This window comes from Hetaerina americana, unplaced genomic scaffold, assembly GCF_022747635.1.
Source record: "Hetaerina americana unplaced genomic scaffold, ioHetAmer1.1.p SCAF_8, whole genome shotgun sequence".
NCBI lineage: Eukaryota > Metazoa > Arthropoda > Insecta > Odonata > Calopterygidae > Hetaerina > Hetaerina americana.
Window position 1 is genome coordinate 19,619,273 of NW_027287427.1, and position 22,362 is coordinate 19,641,634.

General features: G+C 36.6%; 1 protein-coding gene across 1 annotated transcript in view; it reads left to right on the forward strand.

Moving 5' to 3' along the window:
- The window catches only part of LOC139697949 (dynein axonemal heavy chain 1-like), a 500,497-nt gene that overhangs the window by 437,075 nt on the left and 41,060 nt on the right, over window positions 1-22,362 (forward strand). The window contains exons 53-56 of the mRNA XM_071596807.1: window positions 11,730-11,918; window positions 15,646-15,810; window positions 18,022-18,238; window positions 21,712-22,040. Coding sequence (XP_071452908.1) covers window positions 11,730-11,918; window positions 15,646-15,810; window positions 18,022-18,238; window positions 21,712-22,040 — 900 coding nt within the window. The remainder of the gene's footprint in view (window positions 1-11,729; window positions 11,919-15,645; window positions 15,811-18,021; window positions 18,239-21,711; window positions 22,041-22,362) is intronic.

Consider the following 22,362-nt stretch of genomic DNA (forward strand, 5'->3'; position numbering starts at 1 on the left):
ATTTATTTTTGTTGAGTTTTAACCTATATTCTCGGAGTACATATCACGTTTTTCGTGACCGTTGTGAAATTCTGGGGAATTCCACTAGATCTTTGAAGATGGCCTTTTATTTATAGATGTAGTTTGGAAGTTCCTTCGGGAACCAAACCAATGATCAAATTCTTTACTTTCTTGAACATATGCAGAAAAATAAACAAATTTAGATATAATTCAGATATAAAAGCCGACAAGTAGTCACAAGGAGGAAGTTAAGAGAGATAAGATAGGTTTTCAACTGGAGAAATGAACTTGGAACTTGGAGGAAAGAAATAGGTAGTTGATAATGATGGGAGATTAGACTCCGTGAAAGGAGACGCGGTAGTAAAGAGGGGAGAATGGCTTAGGAACAGGGCATTACAAATAAAAAAAATTAAGTGTAGCAAAAGAAGTGTTCTCTGTCACCTAATAAAAATGCAATCACGTTCATAATTAATTATTAGCAACTGTTGAAAAATGTAGCAAGATAAACACTATATTTTGCAGACATGTATGGTGGCAGCGATCAGTTTGTCCACCTTTCCGAAACTGGATGCGGATAAATGAAACAGTTTCTGGCGTCACTTGGTGGAAATTCTTCATATTGAAAATTAAATTTAAAATACTTTGCCTTTCCTCATAAACCACTTTTATTACGACCTAGGTTTCGTTATGGTATAACAAATCTGATGATTCCAAAGAAACTGCGGGAGATGCCGCAACAGTAACTTTTAACGGAGTCATCCGCTAATGTGCATTTCAATGCAACAATTTCAGAGTGTAAAAATCATTCGCCTTGACTGGGATTCGAACCCAGATCCCTCAATATTCGGTCGAGTGCTTTAGCCACTTAAGCTACCGATGCGTCCCGGTACGCCTCGGTAGCTTAAGTGGCTAAAGCACTCGACCGGATATTGAGGGATCTGGGTTCGAATCCCAGTCAAGGCGAATGATTTTTACACTCTGAAATTGTTGCATTGAAATCTGATGATGTTATTCCATAACGAAACCTAGGTCGTAATAAAAGTGGTTTATGTGGAAAGGCGAAGTATTTTAAATTTAATTTTCAATCTGGATACAGATGCAGATTATAACTATTGGCAATGACTTGTAGCTAATAATATAAGAGGAATCATCATCATCTGTATTTCATCAGTATTTCAATGCAGCTTCTACTTAGAGGATGTAGTTAATCATCGTATGTTACCCGGTCTCCTGACATCTCCCATGAGTATCTTCTCCGTCAACGTTGCTCGAAGAGGGTGTTTACCACTGCCATGTTTTTCTCGTTACAGAGTGCTATCAATCTTTGGCCCTTGGCGTTTCGTCTTCCCAAGCCATCCCTTGCCGAAATCTATTCTCCCTAATCATGCCAGAATTTCCTCTACTTGTCATAAACTATCTTCAAATGAAAAAATCCACTATTTTCCATCTTTAGCACCTCATGTATTTTGCACGAACTTGTTTAGGTGCAAGCATATGATCAGCGCTTCTCCGAACAGGCATAAAACTGCATAGCTAATTCCATATTTTGTCCAATTTCACCTCATGTCTCCGTTACCTTAAATCAGCCTATATTCACCACTTTCCGCGTTTTACTAAAAAATAATCGCTAAATAACTCTTACATTCTCTTTATAGCGTATGTTCCTTTATACAAAGTACAATTATTGCATTCTGCCGTTCGAGATGTAGTTTGCTGAAAATGATTCTCACTGACGAGTAGTAAGTGTATTTTCCACATACTTCAACATTCCGTATCTCCCTCTCCTCTTTCTTAATCAATGAATCAACTGGAGAACAATCAAAACGGATGTTAATAATTAATGGTAGCATCTTGCACTTTAGTGGTGGTTTACAATTAGTATTAGTAGTAATGATTGCCAGGAATAAAGATAATGAGCCGAAAGAGGGTAATTGGACCAATTATACTACCATCTTATAAAGAATGACGCTATTTTTGTCATAAAAATTGTAGTCTTCGAAGAGTAGCAGTTTTACAGCAGCATTAGTAGTTACGAAAAAATAAAAATTAACACGATGAGATAAATGTTCATTCTTCCCAAGGTTTATCAAATGATTTATTTCGATTTATGAAACTGGTATTTCGCTAGATAAAAAGGTTTAGAAATTGTAAACAAAAGGAAGCTGCACTTTGAAATGCAATTAGTTTGTTGTATTGGAGTCAATGAGCATATCCCTCGAAACTTCCGCGCAGTTAATTTCTGTTCACCTTAATTCTTTGAAGTATGCCTTTTTTGCTGTTTACTCTTATTGGATAAATATGTTTTTGCATGAATATAGGACAAATGTATCTCAGAACTAATTTCCAATGGCGAGGTTTTAGTTTTTAATAATAAATTTCTGAAATTCTCACCGAAGAGAGGATTTTGAGCTCTAACATCCACTCGTTGCCTTTCATCGACATCTCTTTGAAGTCATAATGGATGGAGAATCTGCTGGAGAGCCAATAATACTAATTGGGGCCATTTAAAAGGAAAAATGAAGTTCATATCCAATCAACAGTGTTTATTAAATGCTTCTGAACATTTCTAAAGGTTATTAAGAGAAATCTAATCATGTCGGCCCCTAAATGGACAAAAACTGGATTAAACTAGGGATTTCAAAGAACTACCGTGATCTTTTGTTTTATACATAATCATAAAATAGTTTGATTAAAAAATTAAATAGGTTCTACACAAACTACCCATTTTCACGATAAGTTAATATTTTGAGCGCAGTTTCCATGCTAACAAAAACTTAGTAATAATCTATATATGTGTACTGCGAATGATCAAGCTAAATTGTGCCTTTATGTTACATGCTATTAGTCTTACCCACCGGTGTGTTATTAGTGGAGAGATTGAACTCCTGGTTTGAATTCAGTGTGACCAATCTATGAAAAATAGGTACTTACTTTCAAATAATTGGAATACTGTTGTAAAAATGTCGTAAAAGTATTTTCACTTGAATACGGATCCAGATTTTCTAATTACTTATCTGGACAATATAGAACATGTGTCCACTTATTAATGCGCTAAACTTCACAAGGGTATGGCTTTCCCAAAGGTGATATTTCCTCGAAAATATTCTTGAGAAACTATTTTAGCTATACTACTTCGATACCTGTTCAGGTTACGCTTGGTGCACTCATCTCATCGCCCATTGAAAACCCATCAACCGAAACCCTGTAATCGTATTATTTATGCGATCGTATTCTATGATCCTGATGAGTATTATTATTCTCTTATTGCCAAAGCCACAATATCCAAAATAATATAGAAATGGTATATATTAAATTAATTATACTAATGCACACTTCATAATATCGCTTTACTATTATTTGTTTGTTATAATGATTCAAATTAGTGAATATGTGTTAACCAAGGCGTAGTTGTAATTGAAAATTACAGGAACTGTATAAAGGTAGGACAGGACTGTTCATCTCACCTGTGCTTTAAACGGTTAACGAGGGATGGAAAGCGCTCGAGGTGGGAATGCAGTTAGTGGGGAATACATAGAAATCGGTTAGATATACCGTTAGCCAGGTTTTAGTTAACCAGGCATGCAAAGGGGTTACAATTATTTTTGAGTGCATTATAATTATCCTTCTGATAGGTATGGGATTAGAATTACTGTTGGCAAAACAAAGGTAATGAGGTGTTAGAGAAAGAAGAAGGCTAATTTAAAACGTTCAGATTAGAGTGGAAAAGATAGGGAAGGTGGAGCGGTTTGCCTATCTCGGAAGTTTTTTTATGACAGTATAGTCAAAGTACACGTGGTAGAAACTTAAAGACAATAATTGCGTTGGGCAAAGAAGCTTTTGCGAAGAGAATGGATTTGATGACAAAGACCGTAAATGTGTGAAGAAAAGGTTACTGTAAACTTAGATACGGAGATTAGAAAACTTTTGAAAGTGTAATTTTGAGCGGTTCGAAAACTTGGTCGTTGAAGATTGCATATCGCTGATAGCAGATTTACATCACAGTTTTCAATGCTTCATCACCAATCAAATGTGCATCCTTTTTTCTCACCTCGTTTGGATTTAACCCAACTACCCTCTCTCCTTTACTGCCGTGTTTAGTATCTCTTCTTTTGTTTTCCTTTCCATCCATTTTAATTCTTTTGTCCTCCTCCAACCTTATAACTCAAAAGTTTCACACTAATCTACATCTACCATGCCGTACAAAATTACACTCCATATCTAAGTTTTTAAAATTTCGAAAGAGGAAGTATCTTTTCATATATATATATATATATATATATATATATATATATATATATATATATATATATATATATATATATATATATATTTCAAATCAACGGGGAGAGGTTAAAAAAGTCGAAGCTGACCTTATGCAATTTAAGGATGACACCTATACGTGACCAATAAATTAAGGAGCTCACATATGCAATGAGAAATTTGGCTCAAAATACAGAAGAAGAAGAAGTAGAAGTCGATTTTTCCTGAAATACTGCAAATAAGTTTTGGAAATGATGGAATACTAGTCGATAATTTTAGCTACAGGCTAATTATTATTTTTTTCTGGTAGAATTTGATTTATCTGTGATGCACAGAAAATTGCGTAAACGTTTTTTATTTGTTCAAATTTTATGCACTAAACATATAAAATTTTCCTCATACTTTTGACTTTTCTATATTTTCATGAAATGATGTGCGAGATCTCATTACTACATTAGAATTCCACCCTGTGGGATACTTATGATTCCGATGTAATACTAGTCGCATTTTGTTTAATATCATATCTATTACGCATTTTATTGCACGTGAAATCTAATTGTGATGGATTTAAATGAAAGTGTTCTACTCTAGTATTTTCATGAAAAATATTAATTTAAAAGGGGCAATTTTTATTATTCAAAATACTGAGATGGCTGAGTCATGATGATCTCTAAATAAAATATAGGGCTTATATTCTAATGAAAATAAAAGTCTCCTCATAACCATAATTCGATTTTCTCTGCCAAGTTTTTGCAGTTGCAACAGCCTTAGCGTAAAGCAGCAATGAAATCGCATGACAAGCAAGGAACTTTATTTTCCCGCTTTTCTATGTTTTTGAAGTGTTTGTCCTTAGAAGGCAAGTGTTATCGATTTGAGAAGGAATCTCCTGGTTTATGGAAAATTGCACTACGTTAACTTTAGTGCAGAAGCTTCTTTTCTGTTTTTCTCAGACTTGTCCGATTTCAATGGCGGAAATCTATCTAGTGCCTACATCTGGATGAGTAACTTTGTAAGAGCCTTTTTTTTATAAAGTTTCTTCAATTACTGGTGTAAGAATTCCAACATGTTACATTCGTAATTCTTTCTGAATGTATCATTTCAACTAAAATGATCCGCTAAACTTTCACGTCAAACATCAAAAGGAAGAATTCTCTTGTGCCTATCATGATTTGCAAAAGTTATGGTGTGCGACTGAACTAAAACTTCAAAGAGTGGAAAGGAACAGTGGGAAACGAGCTGGCTTGAATCATCAATTATTCATACAGATTTCCTCTTTGGCCTGAGGGCAAGCCCAGTGAAACGATGAGATCGAACTCCCGTACTTTTCTCGTAGGCGGCGTTTCTGGGTTTGTGGGCACGATTTCCCCTCCTTTGACGGGTGACAATCGTGCGGCAGGTCATAGTTTTATCAGATTGAATTTGACCATTTCGAATTTGTCATCGCAGGAGTAATTTTTGGGGCAATAATTAGTTTTCAGAATTATTATGCTGTTACTAATATTCTTAATTATTTGGCCGATGGAAGTCACTATCAACTAGCAGTCCTTGCATTCCTATTACATGAGCAATCTTGCACCATTATGTGCCGTATCGTCACTGAGAGATAAGGGGGTCGAATTTCTCATATTTTACGATTGAATTTTTGTCAGATGCCCAGGTCTCGTACACAAATGATATCAGAAATACCTTTCATAATAATTAGACGCATATGTAGAGGTCGAACACCTCGACTTTCTTCTTAAGAGATGACATTTCTCGGTTCCCTTTGTTCGTAGCATCATCTCTAATAATTTTGTACATCAGTCTATAAAATTTGTGATGCAAACATATTGTCGAGAAGCTAGTTCTTGATTTTAATTATTTCGTGTAAACTAAAATGGAAACAATCGTAAAATCAACTTTTAGAAATTCACAGTTCCTTCATTGTGCGTATGATATTAGAGCGTGTGTGCAAATCCGTGAAATTTTTATCATCCTTAAATTTAATTTCATATCCATTGATGTCGATAGTCTCCATTCGCCGACGTCTCTGATTCATGGTTTATTCATGATTCATACGCCACATGGTTTCATCTGACAAATCTTTCGAGGCTAATATTCTCTTTCGCGTTTCTGAAGGAATTTTTATGTACTTTATTAATCTGAATTGTTTTTAAGAATGCCACATTCCGTCCATATGTATGATTTTTCTAATTAAATACCAAATTAATTATTTATTAAGTAACCAAAGCGTGTGTCTATCATATTATTATGTTCTTCTTGTCAATACTTCTGTATCTAAAAAATGTATTGATTCTGAAAGCTCGGATTCCGAATGATATTTCTCTCGAGGAATCGGAAGTCAATTTATTATACCGTCTGATTTAGAAACTTTACTTTCTATTCTCTGATGTTTAAAATTATTGGAGAAGATTCGAGGGTAATATAGAAAAGAAATGTATCGAAAATTCATTTTACGATAGCATTTGAAAATTCGATATCAATAATAGCGATCGTAAAAAGCATATTTTACTAATGCAGTAGTATTTACATGGTCAATACAACCCTTTGTCCTGTCAAAATCTATTTGGATCATATAAATTTTGAATGAATGATTTAAAACGAATTCACGGCGTTGATAATGTATTCAAAGCGTGTAATGAAAGAATGGGCGCACTAAGAGGAATCAAGGTAACCAAGTCCCTTTTGACACTCGTGCGAAAATTCCAGGAAGCATCTGCCTAGAAAAATATATATGAGCTGCAAAGTCGAAGTTTCCATTAAGTTTCTTATGGGGCGTGCATTAATCGTATGATCTATTTTATGCCACAGTATACTCCTGGGGATATCACGTTAATTTTCAACACCATTACAAAAGTTCGCAAAAACAAGAGATTATGAAAATCACACATGCAAATGATCTCAGTCGTTGAGGCATTAAAACTATCAAGAGATACTAGTAATTGAATAAAATCGATAACCGGTAGCAAAATCTGCCAGCACCGTGTAAATAATTCTAATGAGATGGACCCATGGGAAATGGAAGGTAGCGCGAGTGGGGTTTACCCCTCTCCGAGATGAGCCTGCTAAAACTTACGTACGAAGCAGTTTCTTTTCTACGCAAACGGGCTATAATGAGGCGTGATGCTAAAACAAAGAGAGAGGCAAGCGCTGCCTTCGTAAAAGACGGAAAAACGAAACTCTAGCTATCATCCAGATCATCGGTCGACAACTTGGTGGTATGTAAGAACGTTTTTGATGGTCCGCGGAGAAATTGCAAACAAGCAGCAGAAAATACCCCACAAATAAGTTTGTTACAATTAAAAACGGTGGAGAAATTTCATTATGATTTAACTTTTGTCGACATGTCATATTAATAAAGTAGAACTTTTTTCAGCATAAAGGTATGGGTTACTCTACCTATTTAAAAGTTTCGCGTTAGTGGTCCACAGTATTCAAACGTAGGAGATTAGTTGTCCGTGAGGCCTGAATGGTTGACTATCTCTAATTAGTAAGGTTACAAAAGTACCCACAATTCACCAGAAGTCCGCTCTCCCACTAGGTGATAATGCTTCGTGGCATATTCCATTTATCCCTGTATCACCTCACGCGATTTTTGGACACACCCGAAGGTTAATGTATTCTAAAGCAGGCATAGGTTTAAAATATAGGGTCTTCCAAATTTTATTCCCCATTGGATTATGCGCGAATTTCCATAATCTTTTGCATGGTAAAAACTTGATGAGCGACTCTCCATGAGCCAAGACCTATAGTGTGTAGTCAATTCGATTGTCCCAGGCCCGTAATGATCATATTCCATTGAGTTATAATGGGCAGTCAATTTGCTTGTTCCCAGGATCGATTCAGCCGGAACGGGGAACGGGGGAATGGAAGAGCTAATGCTGTAAAGTTGATTTATACTATTACTTGACGATATGTTGTATTTGGGTTAGACTTAAACCAGTGCGTTTGTTGGGAGACCCCAGTCCCCGATAGGACAAGTCCACTTTCACTTCTACAGGCCTTGGCAGAAGCATTTGACGCCGTTTTATTACTTCAGAAACGATTTGTAGTTGCATATGTATTTAGAGCCCACAAGCTCGGCGCCGCTAGTCATTTTTGCCGTAATTTGATTTTTAGGCACTTCTTGGACTGAGGTCACGTACGAAAAAACTAGTGCCAACCAGGTGTCTTTCCGAGCCCAGCAAAACGGCCAGGGCACCGCGATTATTTACGCTGTTGCTTTGTACTCATGTTGCCTTTCTATTTGCAGAATAGTTCTCTATTGTGCATGGTGACTAATGTGCAGTGCTTCTTGTTTGCTTGAGTGTGTGTCGTGTTACAATATTTATGCTGCCGTAATATGATTATTCATGAGAGAAATTGAGTCCTCAGTCCACAACATCGTATGAAAAGCCTAATTGCCTATGTAAAAAAATTACCCAAATCACCTTTGAAGAAAATACAAAAATTACGGGGTGGTAGGCTCCACCGCAAATTTATTGTTAAGCAATTCAAAGATCGGAAAATCATAAAATTCTTTCAAACACAGCGCTGTGGTACAAATAATACTATTTTGTTCTCCAAAAACCAAATTGATATTATTTTTGGTATTCTACTGGTTTACCAGGAGGTAATTGCCTGTTTCGTAGATTTCGAAAAAGCGTTTGATAGAGTGAATTGGGAAAAACTAATGAGTATAATGCAGAAAATAGGAACAGATTGGAGGGAAAGGAGGCTAATCCGCAACCTGTACATGTCTCAGACTGCTCAGTTGCGGGTGGGAAACGGGGAGTCAGGATGGGCAGTGTTAGGAAGAGGTGTAAGGCAGGGTTGCCCATTATCACCGTTGCTGTTCAACCTGTATGCAGAGGAAATGATTAAGGAGGCATGGGAAGAACTGGAGGTAGGGATGAAAGTGGGCGGGGAATTTGTAAAATCAGTTAGGTTTGCTGATGACCAAGCTTTACTTTGTCAGTCAGCCAAGGGGTTGCAAGCATTGCTGAGTGAATTGGAAATTCAGTGCGACAGGTATGGGATGAGAATCAATATTAATAAAACAAAGGTTATGCGATTTTCTAGAAAGAAAAAGGCTAAGCTAAACATTAAAATAGGAGGGCAAAAACTAGAGCAGGTAGAACAGTTTACGTATCTCGGTAGTGTTTTGGACCAACAAGGTCAAAGTAGTAGGGACGTAAGGAGAAGAATTGCGCTAGGCAAAGAGGCCTTCACAAGAAGGAGGGAGTTGATGACTGGGACGTTGAGTAAGGATGTTAAGAAAAGACTCGTAAAAACTTTAATTTGGAGCGTAACTATGTACGGCGCGGAAAGGTGGTCATTGAAGCAGGAGGATAGACGTAGACTGGAGGCGTTTGAAATGTGAGTGCGGCGAAGAATGGAGAAGATGAAATGGACAGAGAAGAAAACAAATGAGGAAGTTCTTGGTATGGCGGGCGAAGAGAGGGGTTTGTTGGGAGCAATCGTATGGAGGCAGGAAAAGTGGCTGAAGGGGGTATTGACCGGTAGCGGGATGTTGAAGACTGTAATTGAGGGGAGAATGTTAGGCAAACGAGGAAAGGGAAGGAACAGGATAGGGATGTTGGACGGGATGAAGGAAGGAAGAAAGTACTCAGAGATGAAGAAAGATCTGATATAGAGTAGGATGCTGGATTTTGTGTTTTGTTAGGAGTCACAAAATATTTATTTAGTAGCTGTGTCCATCCAAAAACCTACCTTAAGCAGTAGATTACCTAATAATAATAATAATACAGTAAGTCCTTCCTAATTCCTCATGCTTCTTTCCTCCGTTCATTACATCCAGCATGCCAATCCTTTTCCTTCCTCTTCCCTATTTGCCTAACATTCTCCCCTCTATCACAGTCTTCATCTCATTCCAATCAAAATTCTATGAATCCATTCATTTATCCTGCCTCCTTATCAGATCTTCCAACAAGCCCCTCTCTTCCCCTATCATGCCTAGCACTTCCTCGTTTGTTTTTCTTTCTGTTAATTTCACTTTTTCCATCCTTCTCTGCACCCATATTTCAAAAGCCTCCAATCTATCATCTTGCTTCAATGGTCATGGTCTATGTTGTAAAAAATTAAGCTCCAAATAAAAGTTTTAATCAGTCTTTTCTTGAAATCTTTACCAAACTTGTCCCTATCAATGCCCATCTTGTGAAAGATTGGTTTCTTAATGCAACGCTTCTTCTTCTTATTCCCCTATTACTTTGACAATTTTACTATGAGTTACATCCGAGAAAGGTAGACTTGTATCCCTGGTCTAATATATGAACTACTATTTTAACATTTAACTTAGTTTTCCTTTTATTTCAAAAAATCATAACCTTTGCCTGGTTTACACTGATTTTCATCATGTAATTATCAGAATGATTCTTGAATGTACTCCACAATGATTGCAACCCCTGGGAGTACTGCCTAACTAAAGATTGATAATGTGGATTATGAATTTCTCTCTGATTTTCATTCGTATCTGTAGCTTTTCCATATCACTTTTGCTATTTTCTCCCCATGTATATTGAAAATCATGAATGCAATGGATTCACTTGTCTCACTCCTCTTCCTAACACTGCCCATTCGAACTCTATCCCCCACTCGCACGTGTATTCTGATATTTGTACAGGTTGTGAATTAGCCTCCTATCCCTCAAATCTACTCCTATTTTTTGCATTGCATTCATTAGTTCTATCTGGTTCACTTTATATAATGCCTTCTCAAAATCTATGAAACCAACAAATATGTTCTGATTGCTTTCTATGTTCTTCTCCATTAGTGACCCCAATACTTCTATAATTTTATTCATTTCTCTCCTCTTCTTAAACCCAAGTTGATCATCCCCTAAGTAATCATTTGCTCTCCTCATGACCCTGGGGAACCCTGGCAATTCCCATGTACAGACTTGTGTTCCCAGTATATAGAAGCATTTTATTCTGATAGAATGTTTTCTTTGTATGTGTTATTCTGATAATTATTTCATTTATGGTGGAAAGGAAAATTAAGAAGGGTAAAATTTTGATGGAAAATTGTTTGAAAAATTGTTATTATTTCCCTGTTTGGTAAAACTTGTATATTTTCCATTTTTACTCCCTTCATAATTTTTTTCCTTCTTTCAGTGATGAAACCAATGTAAAGTTATATTTCAATCCATTTCCGGGAAATATAACTCTAGCCTAGCTTGAACTCCAAAGCTCACCATGTATCCACCAATTATTTCTTATTTAGTTATTCCATGTATGTTCAATGTTATCATTTGTTTCATCAATGATGTAATAAAACAATGAATTTAAGCAATATTTAATCTCATTGCAAAATATGAGACAATTTTTAATCCACACTTACTTTATTCTGGCCAATGATTTAATTCCTAAAAAGTAGATGTTTAATGTGGTATACTAAAATATAGTGATATTTAAGGTACATATTATATCTTTTGAATTTTCATTAAATTGTTTTAATAATTTCAATTGCAGGTGCCAACTGGCAAACCAGGAGTGAAGGTTAATGATTACTGGGAGCCAAGTAGGAACCTTCTTTTGGATCCTAATCGTTTTCTCAAATCCTTGATGCAGTTTGACAAAGACAGTTTACAAGAGCATGTGATCAAAAATTTAAAGCCATACATTGAGGATCCACAATTTTTACCTGAGAAGATAATAACTGTAAGTCTTTCATTTTCTGAATATGCTGCTAATACATTTAGGCCATTCAAACTTTTACTACCTCAAATCTCAGGTGTGCATTCCTAGAGCTGTGCTGATGGGAGAACCCTTCCTCCTCCACCATGCCTAGGACTGCCTCCTTGGTTTTCCCATCTGTCCATTTCACCTTTTCCATCATTTTAACACAACCACATCTCAAAAACCTCCCAACTTACACCTTTCATCCTGCTTAAATGGCAATGTTTCCTCACTGTACAAAACCACTCTCCATATCAATGTTTCGATGAGTCTTTTTTTTACTTCCTTACCCAACATCCCTGTCATAAATTCTCTTTTCCTAGAGAAAGCTTCTTTTCCTAGTGCAATTCTTCACCTTATGTCCCTACTCTTTATCTTAATTCAAAATACTCCCAGCACAGGTAAACTGCTCTCCTTGGTGTAGTTCATGAACTCTTCCTTCAATATTTAACTTAGCTTTCCTCTTTCTCTAAAACAGCAAAACGTCTATTTCATTTGTATTGGTTCTCATCCCATACCCTCCGAAATAACTTGTCAATGTGCTTAGCCATGCTTCCAACCCCTTGGCTTACTGTCAAACTAAAGTTTTATCATCTGCAACTATTTGTATGCATTTTCTAATGATATATATGTTGAAAAGCATGAGTGGTAATGGGCATCCCTGTCTTACTCCTCTTCCTAACACTGCCCATCCTGACTTTCATCTGTCAGTCCTACCTGAGCAGTCTGAGATCTCTACAGGTTGTTGATAGGTCTCCTATCCCTCCAATTTACCCCTATTTTTTAAAAATATATTCATTTATTGTTTCCTATTTGCTATGTGATGCATTCTCATTGTCTACGAAACAAATATCTTCTGATTGTATTCTATGTTCATCTCTATTAGTGACCTCATTACTCCTGATGAATCACATGTGCCTCTCTTTCTCTGAACCCAAACTGATTATTCACTAAGTATTCATTTGCCCTGCTCTCCTCCTGTTGTTGATGACCCTGAGAACCACTTGTCTGTGTGTAAAGGTGTGTGCAAAATCAAACTTGATCTATGTTCCTCACATATGACTGTATTCTTTTTTGGTATATGAACTAACATTGATCTTCCTAATCCCTCCCTCATAAATGCTGAAAAATAGCCCATCAAATTTCTTCCTCCCACCTTTTCCTAAATCTTTTAGAAGTTCCACAAGGCTGTAACCTACCCCCATGATATTATTTGTTTTCAATTCCATTAATGTCCCATATTTGTCACCAATGAGTAAGCCTGGACCCGAGCTATCCTCATCTACATCATATTCTCTGTCTAAGGTCGCTAGCTTAATTTCTATGCCATTTAGTTCTTCTGTATACCATTTTTATTTCTTTTGAATCCTACCTGCATGAATTAATGATGTTTCTGCCTTATCTTTGACTGTTTTTGAGGAAATTCCCTTCTTACTTTCTGACAGTGTTTTCACCTTGCTGAACAGCAAATTGTTTGCACCCTTCCTGTGTAAACTTTCAATAGTCTTGCTCTGCTTATTCTACCATGCTTCTTTGCCATATTAGCTTCCTGCCTAAGTTCATTGTTTGACTACTGTATTTCTGTTTACTTCTACCTAACTCTGTATTTGCATACTTTCATTTCCTTCTTTGTCTCTATTAATATCATCATTATGATATTAATTTTTCCCCAAATTTTACCTAATCTAAACATTCAGTCAACCTTGTATACCTTTGTGTATTGCTTGGTTTTAATACATTTCATTTAATTTCAACTACATTTCATTTAATTTCAACTAAATTTCATTTAATTTCAACTACATTTATATTATATATATTAATACCTTTGTCACGGGGAGAAATTAATAGAGTTCTGCACGAGACTGGGGTTAAACAGTTTCCATATCTCAGAAGCATTTTGGACCAAAATGGTCCAAGTAATAGGGACATAAGGTGAAGAATTGCTCTAGGTGAAGAAGCTTTCACAAGAAGAAGAGAATTGATGACAGGGACGTAGGATAAGGAAGTTAAGAAAAGACTCATTGAACTTCTTACTTTCTGACAGTGTTTTCACCTTGCTGAACAGCAAATTGTTTGCACCCTTCCTGTGTAAACTTTCAATAGTCTTGCTCTGCTTATTCTACCATGCTTCTTTGCCATATTAGCTTCCTGCCTAAGTTCATTGTTTGACTACTGTATTTCTGTTTACTTCTACCTAACTCTGTATTTGCATACTTTCATTTCCTTCTTTGTCTCTATCTTCACAGTTATCTGGTCATTACTTAATGGTTTCCCTGTCATTTTTTTGTATTGTTCTCATTAGTAGCTTTTGATATCCCTTTTTTTATCTATCTTTCTTTTACTATACACATCTCCCTCTACTCATCCATATTTTTGTGCAGTATGTACCTCTTGACACATTTTTCTTTTCACCCCTGTCAATGCCTCTTCTATCATTTCTACATGTCTCTTCCTTGTTATATCCCTTTGATCTGATGTTAAACTTCTGTGGCACTAAATTGTGAACTGAATATTAAAATGCAAATACTGAATTACTAGTTGTGGGTTAATTCTATGTGCTATATATTTCATATCATATAATTAAAAACATTGGCACCTTTGAGCCTATTTACAATGTCACCAGTCACTGTATATGCACTCAAATTAGTAGAGTTATAAAACTTGCTAATCATCATTATGATATTAATTTTTCCCCAAATTTTACCTAATCTAAACATTCAGTCAACCTTGTATACCTTTGTGTATTGCTTGGTTTTAATACATTTCATTTAATTTCAACTACATTTCATTTAATTTCAACTAAATTTCATTTAATTTCAACTACATTTATATTATATATATTAATACCTTTGTCACGGGGAGAAATTAATAGAGTTCTGCACGAGACTGGGGTTAAACAGTTTCCATATCTCAGAAGCATTTTGGACCAAAATGGTCCAAGTAATAGGGACATAAGGTGAAGAATTGCTCTAGGTGAAGAAGCTTTCACAAGAAGAAGAGAATTGATGACAGGGACGTAGGATAAGGAAGTTAAGAAAAGACTCATTGAAAATTGATATGGAGTGTGGTTTTGTACAGTGAGGAAACATGGCCATTTAAGTAGGATAATAAGTGTAAATTGGAGACTTTTGAGATATGGTTGTGGTAAAGGATGGAAAAGGTGAAATGGACAGATGAGAAAACAAATGAGGTAGTACTAGGCATGGTGGAGGAGGAGAGGAAATTTTTCTGAGGAATTATAGGGAGACAGAAAAATGTATTCAAAGCATATTGATTAGCATTGGTATGTTGAAGGTTGTGATTGAAGGGAGAATTTTGGGCAAATGAGAAAGGAAAGGAATGGGTTGACATGTTTGATGGAATAAAGAGAGAAAGGAAGTATGCAGAATTGAAGAGGAGTTTACTGAAGTGCCTGATTTCAGGTTGTGCTTTTTTTAATGTATTTTTGTACACTTGTTTAGGCTGTGTCCATCAAAAACCTACCCTATTGGCAGAAAAACAATAACAATACCTTTAATTTTATATCTGTGGTGTATTGTGTAACTATTTATTGTGTAACTATTTATTGTGAAATGTGTTTAGCCCTATTTTTCTCTTAACTATTGGTTATACATTTTTAGCAAGAAAATCATAACAATTTTTATACTTTATGTTTTGTAAATGTAATTTTCTATGAATGACATATATATTCTATTTGATTTCATTCAAGGTGTCCAAAGCTTGCACATCTCTTTGCCAATGGGTCCATGCAATCTATAAATATTATTTTGTCTTGAAAGTTGTGATACCTAAGAAGAATGCCTTAAACGAAGCACTCATAGAGTTGGCAGAAAAGGAGAAGATTCTGGAGGCAGCAAGGGCTCGCATGAAAGCTGTAGGTATTCTTTATCCCTTAAGTTCATTCAATTGACATCCTTAAAGGACATTTGAAATTATTTGAATTATTGCAGAACCTGTTAAGCTTAAGCTATGCTATAGATTTAGCCATTAATTTCCAAAAAAGAAGCCAATTAGAGCAAGGCCAATTAAATTTGTGATATGAATTGAATGAATTAAAGAGAATTGAAATTAATCATTTCTAAGAAATTTTATTTGAATTTTGTATCACCTTGTTTATTCATCTTTATTCTTTGTTTTGAAAACACTATCACATGCTTCAATTCTGATCTACTATCTTGATCAAAAAGTTCCCGGAATAACCACCGTGTGGCGCTCCCATCGTTCCGATTTGAGTTCTGTTTTTTTTGTTAAATTGGTACATCTGTTGTTGATATTCCCTTTAAATCTTAGTGTCATAACTTGACATTTGCAAAAGTTACGTAGCCAAGAGTACATCTATCTCTGTGTGTGTTGGCGATTTTTTACAATTTCAGAAATGGATTTAAATTTGCAACAACGAACTTGTATTAAATTTTGCGTAAAAAACGGATTTAGTGGCGCACGGACGTTGGAAATGTTGGAAAAGTGTTTCGGCAACGATTCTCTAAAAAAAAACGGTCGTTTACCAGTGGCACGAGCGGTTCAGAAGTGGTCGTGAGTCAATCGAAGATGATGAACGCAGTGGCAGACCATCGACATCGAAAGTCGGTGAAAAAATTGATAAAGTAAAAGAAATGTTGGTCAATAACCGCAAATTAACCATCAGAGAAATAGCGGAGGACTTGAACATTGCCTATGGATCCGCCCAAGACATTGTGGTTAATGATTTGGGTTTCCGTCGTGTAGCAGCAAAGTTGGTGCCAAAAGACCTCAATTTCATGCAAAAAAGAGACCGTGTTGACGTCGCAAAAGACATGATTTGCGAGGCTGAATCCGATCCCACATTCATCAAAAGGATCATTACTGGAGACGAGACGTGGGTTTATGAGTACGACACGCAATCCAGACATCAGGCATCAAGTGAATGGCGTTCACCAAATGAGCCGAGACCAAAAAACCACGTCGTTTTCAGTCAAAAAAGAAGGCAATGCTGACGGTTTTCATGGATTACAACGGTGTAGTGCATCATGAATTTTTGCCAGAAGGCCAGACAGTAAACAAAGAGTATTATTTGGGCGTTATGAGACGTTTGCGTGAAGCAATTCGCCGAAAGAGACCAGAAATGTGGGCAGAAAACTCGTGGATTTTGCACCATGATAACGCACCGTCGCACAGTGCTATCATTATTCGTAATTTTTTGACGAAAAATGCAACAAATACCATCCAACAGCCACCGAATTCACCTGATTTGGCTCCCTGTGACTTCTTTCTGTTCAATCGAGTTAAAAAACCATTACGGGGAACGCGTTTTAGCAGCCGAGAGGAAGTAATGGAAAAATCGCAGGAAGCACTGATGGACATACCGAAAACCGAATATAAAAAATGTTTCGAGGATTGGATCAAGCGCTGGCATAAGTGTGTTGCAGTCGATGGGGATTACTTTGAAGGGGACAATATAGATTTAGATGAATAAACTTGTATTTTTAATTTTCTGAATAAATTCCGGGAAATTTTTGATCAAGGTAGTTGACCAAAGTTATGCAATTTTGAAAACGGTTCAAGTACTCTTTGTCATTTCATTCAAGGTTAATAAGGTATTCTTTGGCTCAATTTCCACCATTCAAAAATTACAGCTTCCTTAAAAGCCAAACCTGGAAATCTAATATGCATATAGTACTTCCTCTTTTCAATGGCTTATTATTCGTCTCCCTGAAATATATTTATCCATCTCTTGAGAGTTCATATGTACCATATCCTTTTTTCAACCAAATAAGTTTTCCCTGTCAAAATTAGCATTTTTTCCCCCTCTTAGAATAGGTTAACTTTGGATTTTACTGATGAATTGTCATTTAGTTATGGTCTGTTTTTATACTGGTGGTTAGCTAAAATATTTTTGCTGAATTCTTCTTTGAATGAAATTTTCTTAAATTTGTGCCATATAAAGAATATTTTCAATGCATGTAAATAATTAAAGAAAAGGAATATGGCAGTAACACACAGATATAAAATTCAATATTTTAGGTATGAACCAAAGCTTCCAAAAAGCATTCTGGTATAGACCTTTTTAAATAAGTAGTATTTGATGGCTGTATACTTTCATGTATAGGTATTGGATCGTCTTCATGAGCTTAAAAAACAACTTGCTGAATGTGAATCTAAAAAATCTGAACTCCAGAGGAAAACTCAGCTTTGTATTGATAGATTGGAAAGAGCCAATCATCTCCTGGAAAGCCTTGCAGATGAGCGTACACGTTGGAGTCAATATATTGTGGATATAGAGAAGGGAATGACAAATGTCATTGGGGATACTCTCATTGCTGGAGGTAAATGATGTCCTCTTCTTTTTGTCTAGGCTGGAAATTTTAATTATGATTGGTATTTTGAAGAATCCTGATCCTCGTAAAAAGGTTGTGTTTGCAGGTTTGGGGAAAGCCTATAATTTAATTTAAGTAGTGATTACATTCATTTTGTTAGCATGGAGTGAGTATTATTTATTTATAATCTTTGAGTTGAATGTGCATCTAACAAGAAATATGTGTAAGTTAAAGGTTGAGTAATCAAGTGTGTGATAAGATGAAAAAGCAGTGGGAGTTTGCAAAGTGATAGTTGCAGAGTGGAAGGGTAAAGATGGGGTAGCGGTGATATTAAACAAAGAGGGAGGAGGAGGAATTGTACGTATAGAATAGATAGGGGTGCTAAAATTTCATTAGTAGAGATAAAAGCAAAACAATGAATTAAGTTCTCATAGTGGTTTATATACCAGATATTAATAATAGGGAAGAAGAATGAAACAGTCTATACATTCTGCTAGAGGAATGGATAGTGATTTTTCTGAGATAATACACTTGATAGTAATTTAGGATTGAAATGGCAGTGGTGGGCAGAGGGAGATATATAGGAGTGAGATAGGGAAGTATGGCTTAGGAACAAGGAATGACCGCAGGGAGAAAAAGCAGAGTTTTAGAGGTAGATAGCTTAATTTTAATTAATCCCCGTTTTAAACATCATTATAGATGTAGGTAGTTACCTACTTGTGAAAAATGATAGCAAACTTAGAGATGTTTAGTTAGGTTATATCATGGTGGGACACAGGTGTTTGAACAGTGTAATATATCCATCGTTTCCAGGAGTAGATGGATTTCATAAGTTAGTGTTCATGAAGTATAACTCTAAATTTAAGAAAATAACAAGGGATCTAAATGAGGATTTAAGATATAGAAGTTTTAGCTGGGATGGAAGAGAAGGAGTACTAGAAGGAAGTAATAAAAGTGTTGAGAGCAAGGGGATGGGTGTAGTAAAAAAGTGGGATGGGTGTAGTAAAAAAGTGGGATGGGTGTAGTAAAAAAGTGGAAATATCTTTAAAAATACTTTAAATATGCTATTAAAATAATAGACACACAGGAAAATGATAAAGAGGTAATGGGTTACAGAAGGACTGGTAAGGAATATAGTGGAAGAGAGAAGATAATGGAAGATCATAGAAAATAAATGGGTGGAAAAAGTATTTAGAGATTAACAATATGAAGATAGTAGTGAGAAACTAATGCACTGTATAGGAAGGTCAATTTTCATGTGTTAAGAAAGGAAATTATGTGAAAAAAATATAAATGAGGCAGAAAAAATATTAATTGACTGAGAAGTGATTCTAACACCATGGAGAGAATACTAGAATACAGAAAAGAACTATATGGTGATTTTATAACACCAGTTGACGTAGACATTTAACAGAACATAGTTCAGACATAGGGTTCATTAACTCCCACTCTCAAAGTATGTACAGGATCACTACAAAAATATCTTATCTCCTGAAAGTGAACACATTTTTCTATAACCAGGTATGCAAATAAAATTCAGGATGAAGTTGACTATACCCCTGGGTAGTGGGATAGAGTATACTCCCACAGTATCCCTGATTGTTGTAAGAGTGGACTAAAAGGGTGGGAGAAAACCCCAAAAACAAACCCCCAGCCAGCAAGGGATCTCTGGATCCAGCGTCTGGACAGTGCTGTGGATCCACCGTCTATGTGCGACTTTACCATCTGTCCTGTAATCCACCCAGGAGTTTTCCATGCCTGGAGGACAGCAAGGGAGAGAAGGGGATCCTGGAGGGCAAGATTTCTGGTTCCCAACAGGGTTTCGAATGCCCTTTATGGACTGGGGAGCGATACCCCTCTTTGGCCCCTGATATCGTTTAAATGGGAGGTCAGGAGCTAGCCACTCCCGGTCAATCGACTTCTGTCGTGTTTTCATTCCTGTGGCGAGTGCTAAGGTTGTGTGGGTCTAGGTAGGGAGGTCAGAGATGTAAGGGCTTTAGTGGGCTTTGCGTCATCCACTCCGTAACAGACCACCACTCTTGCAGTGCTATATCCCTCGAGTTAGCCCTAGCGACCACTCCGTCCCAAATGTGTGGCTCCGTGGTGGGTGGGGAGGCCGAGGGATGAAATTTTTTTAATATGAAGGAAAAAACTTTCCACCAACCACGAGATCCCTTCCGGACATGGGCGGGGGTGAAATTTCCGCATACCAGTGGTATCTCTTTGTGTCATGTGCCAAGGAAGATGAGACCTTGAAAAAGGTGTCCCCTTGCCTTATACAAAGAGTGCTTTCACAGATCATTCCTCGTGACCCTAAGAGCACAAAGAAACTGAGGGATGGTACACGGCTCATTGAGACCATAGGCAGTCTCATGCATAGGCAATAGGTAGAGCGATAAAATATTGACAATGGGAATGCTCCAGGACATTCTGACAAAGGTGGAGTTGCACCACCTGCCGGCACTGTAGCACGGACACGCCCAAGGGTAAAGAGTGCACCTAGGAACCTCTTTGTGTCAATTGCGAGGGCATACACCCACGGGTGTACTCCTGTGATTGTCCAAAAATGAAAGAAGAAAGGAAGGTCATGGAGATAAAGATGCTGGAAAATATCCCATGCATGGAAGCAAGGAGAAAATGCAGGGCGATAATCGCCCCTACCCCTTGTCCTTTGCTTCCACAGCGTCCATCTATTGCCACAGTGAACCATCCCTACGTAAACAGATGTTCCAAAGGGCAACCTTGCAGACATGCCTGCACAATAATTTAAAATCACCAAACAGACTAGGAGTAAGGCGGACAATGAGCCACCTACTCTGGTGGGCCCTTCACAGAAGAGCCCACCAAGGGGGACATGCCGAAAGGGCGTGAAAAGACACCTTTCTGTGCACCTCCAGCAAAGCTGGAGGTAATGGAAGATTGCACTCGTACCTGTTCCCTGAGGAAAAGGCGCAACCTCCCAGTGATATTTGTGACCTACCCCTAACCGTGAACCACATTTTTACAACTGCAACAAATATCAAAGGGTCAAAGATACTTTTGAAGTAAGGGGTGATTTAACTAATATTTTAGGAGAAGACCCCAACTCTTTAAATAAGGATTTAACATTTTTAAGGGAAATTGGCATAATTTGGCAACCTAAGTTTTGGTATACTTTTTGTTAAGGGCGTTTGGTTCTAAATATTAATTTATTTAATTTTATATTTTTTTAATGGACATTGCGGTTTTAAATTTTTGACAGTGGTGCAAAGGTACCATTGATGTCAATGCACCTTTAAAACATTACTACTACTACTACTAGGAAGTTGAAAATGTATTTCTTTCTTTTCCATGGCACATAAATTCCATGGAGTAGAGCTTGATATCATGCATTATATTAATTCTAAATATTTTGTAGTTGCTTAATAAAATTGCTCGCAGTGAAAGAAATGATTAAAATAATTATGTTTCTGTTTTTTGTTATCCTATTACTTAATGTTTAGCATCAGTTGCCTACCTGACACCATTTACTGACCAGTATCGCAAAGATTTGCTGAGAGATTGGATGGAGTACTTGTCAAATTGCCATCTCCAGAATGTTACCAAAACAAACGAAATTGCGATTGATTCTGAAGTTAGTCCAGTTCCCCACTCAAATGATTGCAGCCCTATTGCTGTGCTGGGTGATGCAATCTTAATTCGAAAGTGGCACCTTGAAGGCCTTCCACGAGACAATGTTTCAACGGAAAGTGCAGTACTCTTAAGCAACTCTTCCCGTTGGACTCTTTTTATTGACCCCCAAGGTCAAGCTAACTATTGGATTCGACATATGGTAAAATTCCTGGTTCCTGTATTTATTGTAAATGGTTTAATGAAGATCATTTGATTCAGTTACCCCTGACTTTGTTCTAAAAAATGTCCCTAGCAAAATGTTTAATATTTTAAATGCAATATGAGAAGCCTACCTTATCTCCTCACCACTGTATTATATCCATTTTGAGGATTTTGCAATTTTTATTATTCCTTATCCCAAATTTTCTTCTAATTATGAATTTTCTTGTCCATTATTTTGATGTGAGTTCAATTCAGTCTTACTTTTAGCACCTACCTGAAATTTGGCATTTATCTATTTTGTTTAATACTTGTAGGTAGTA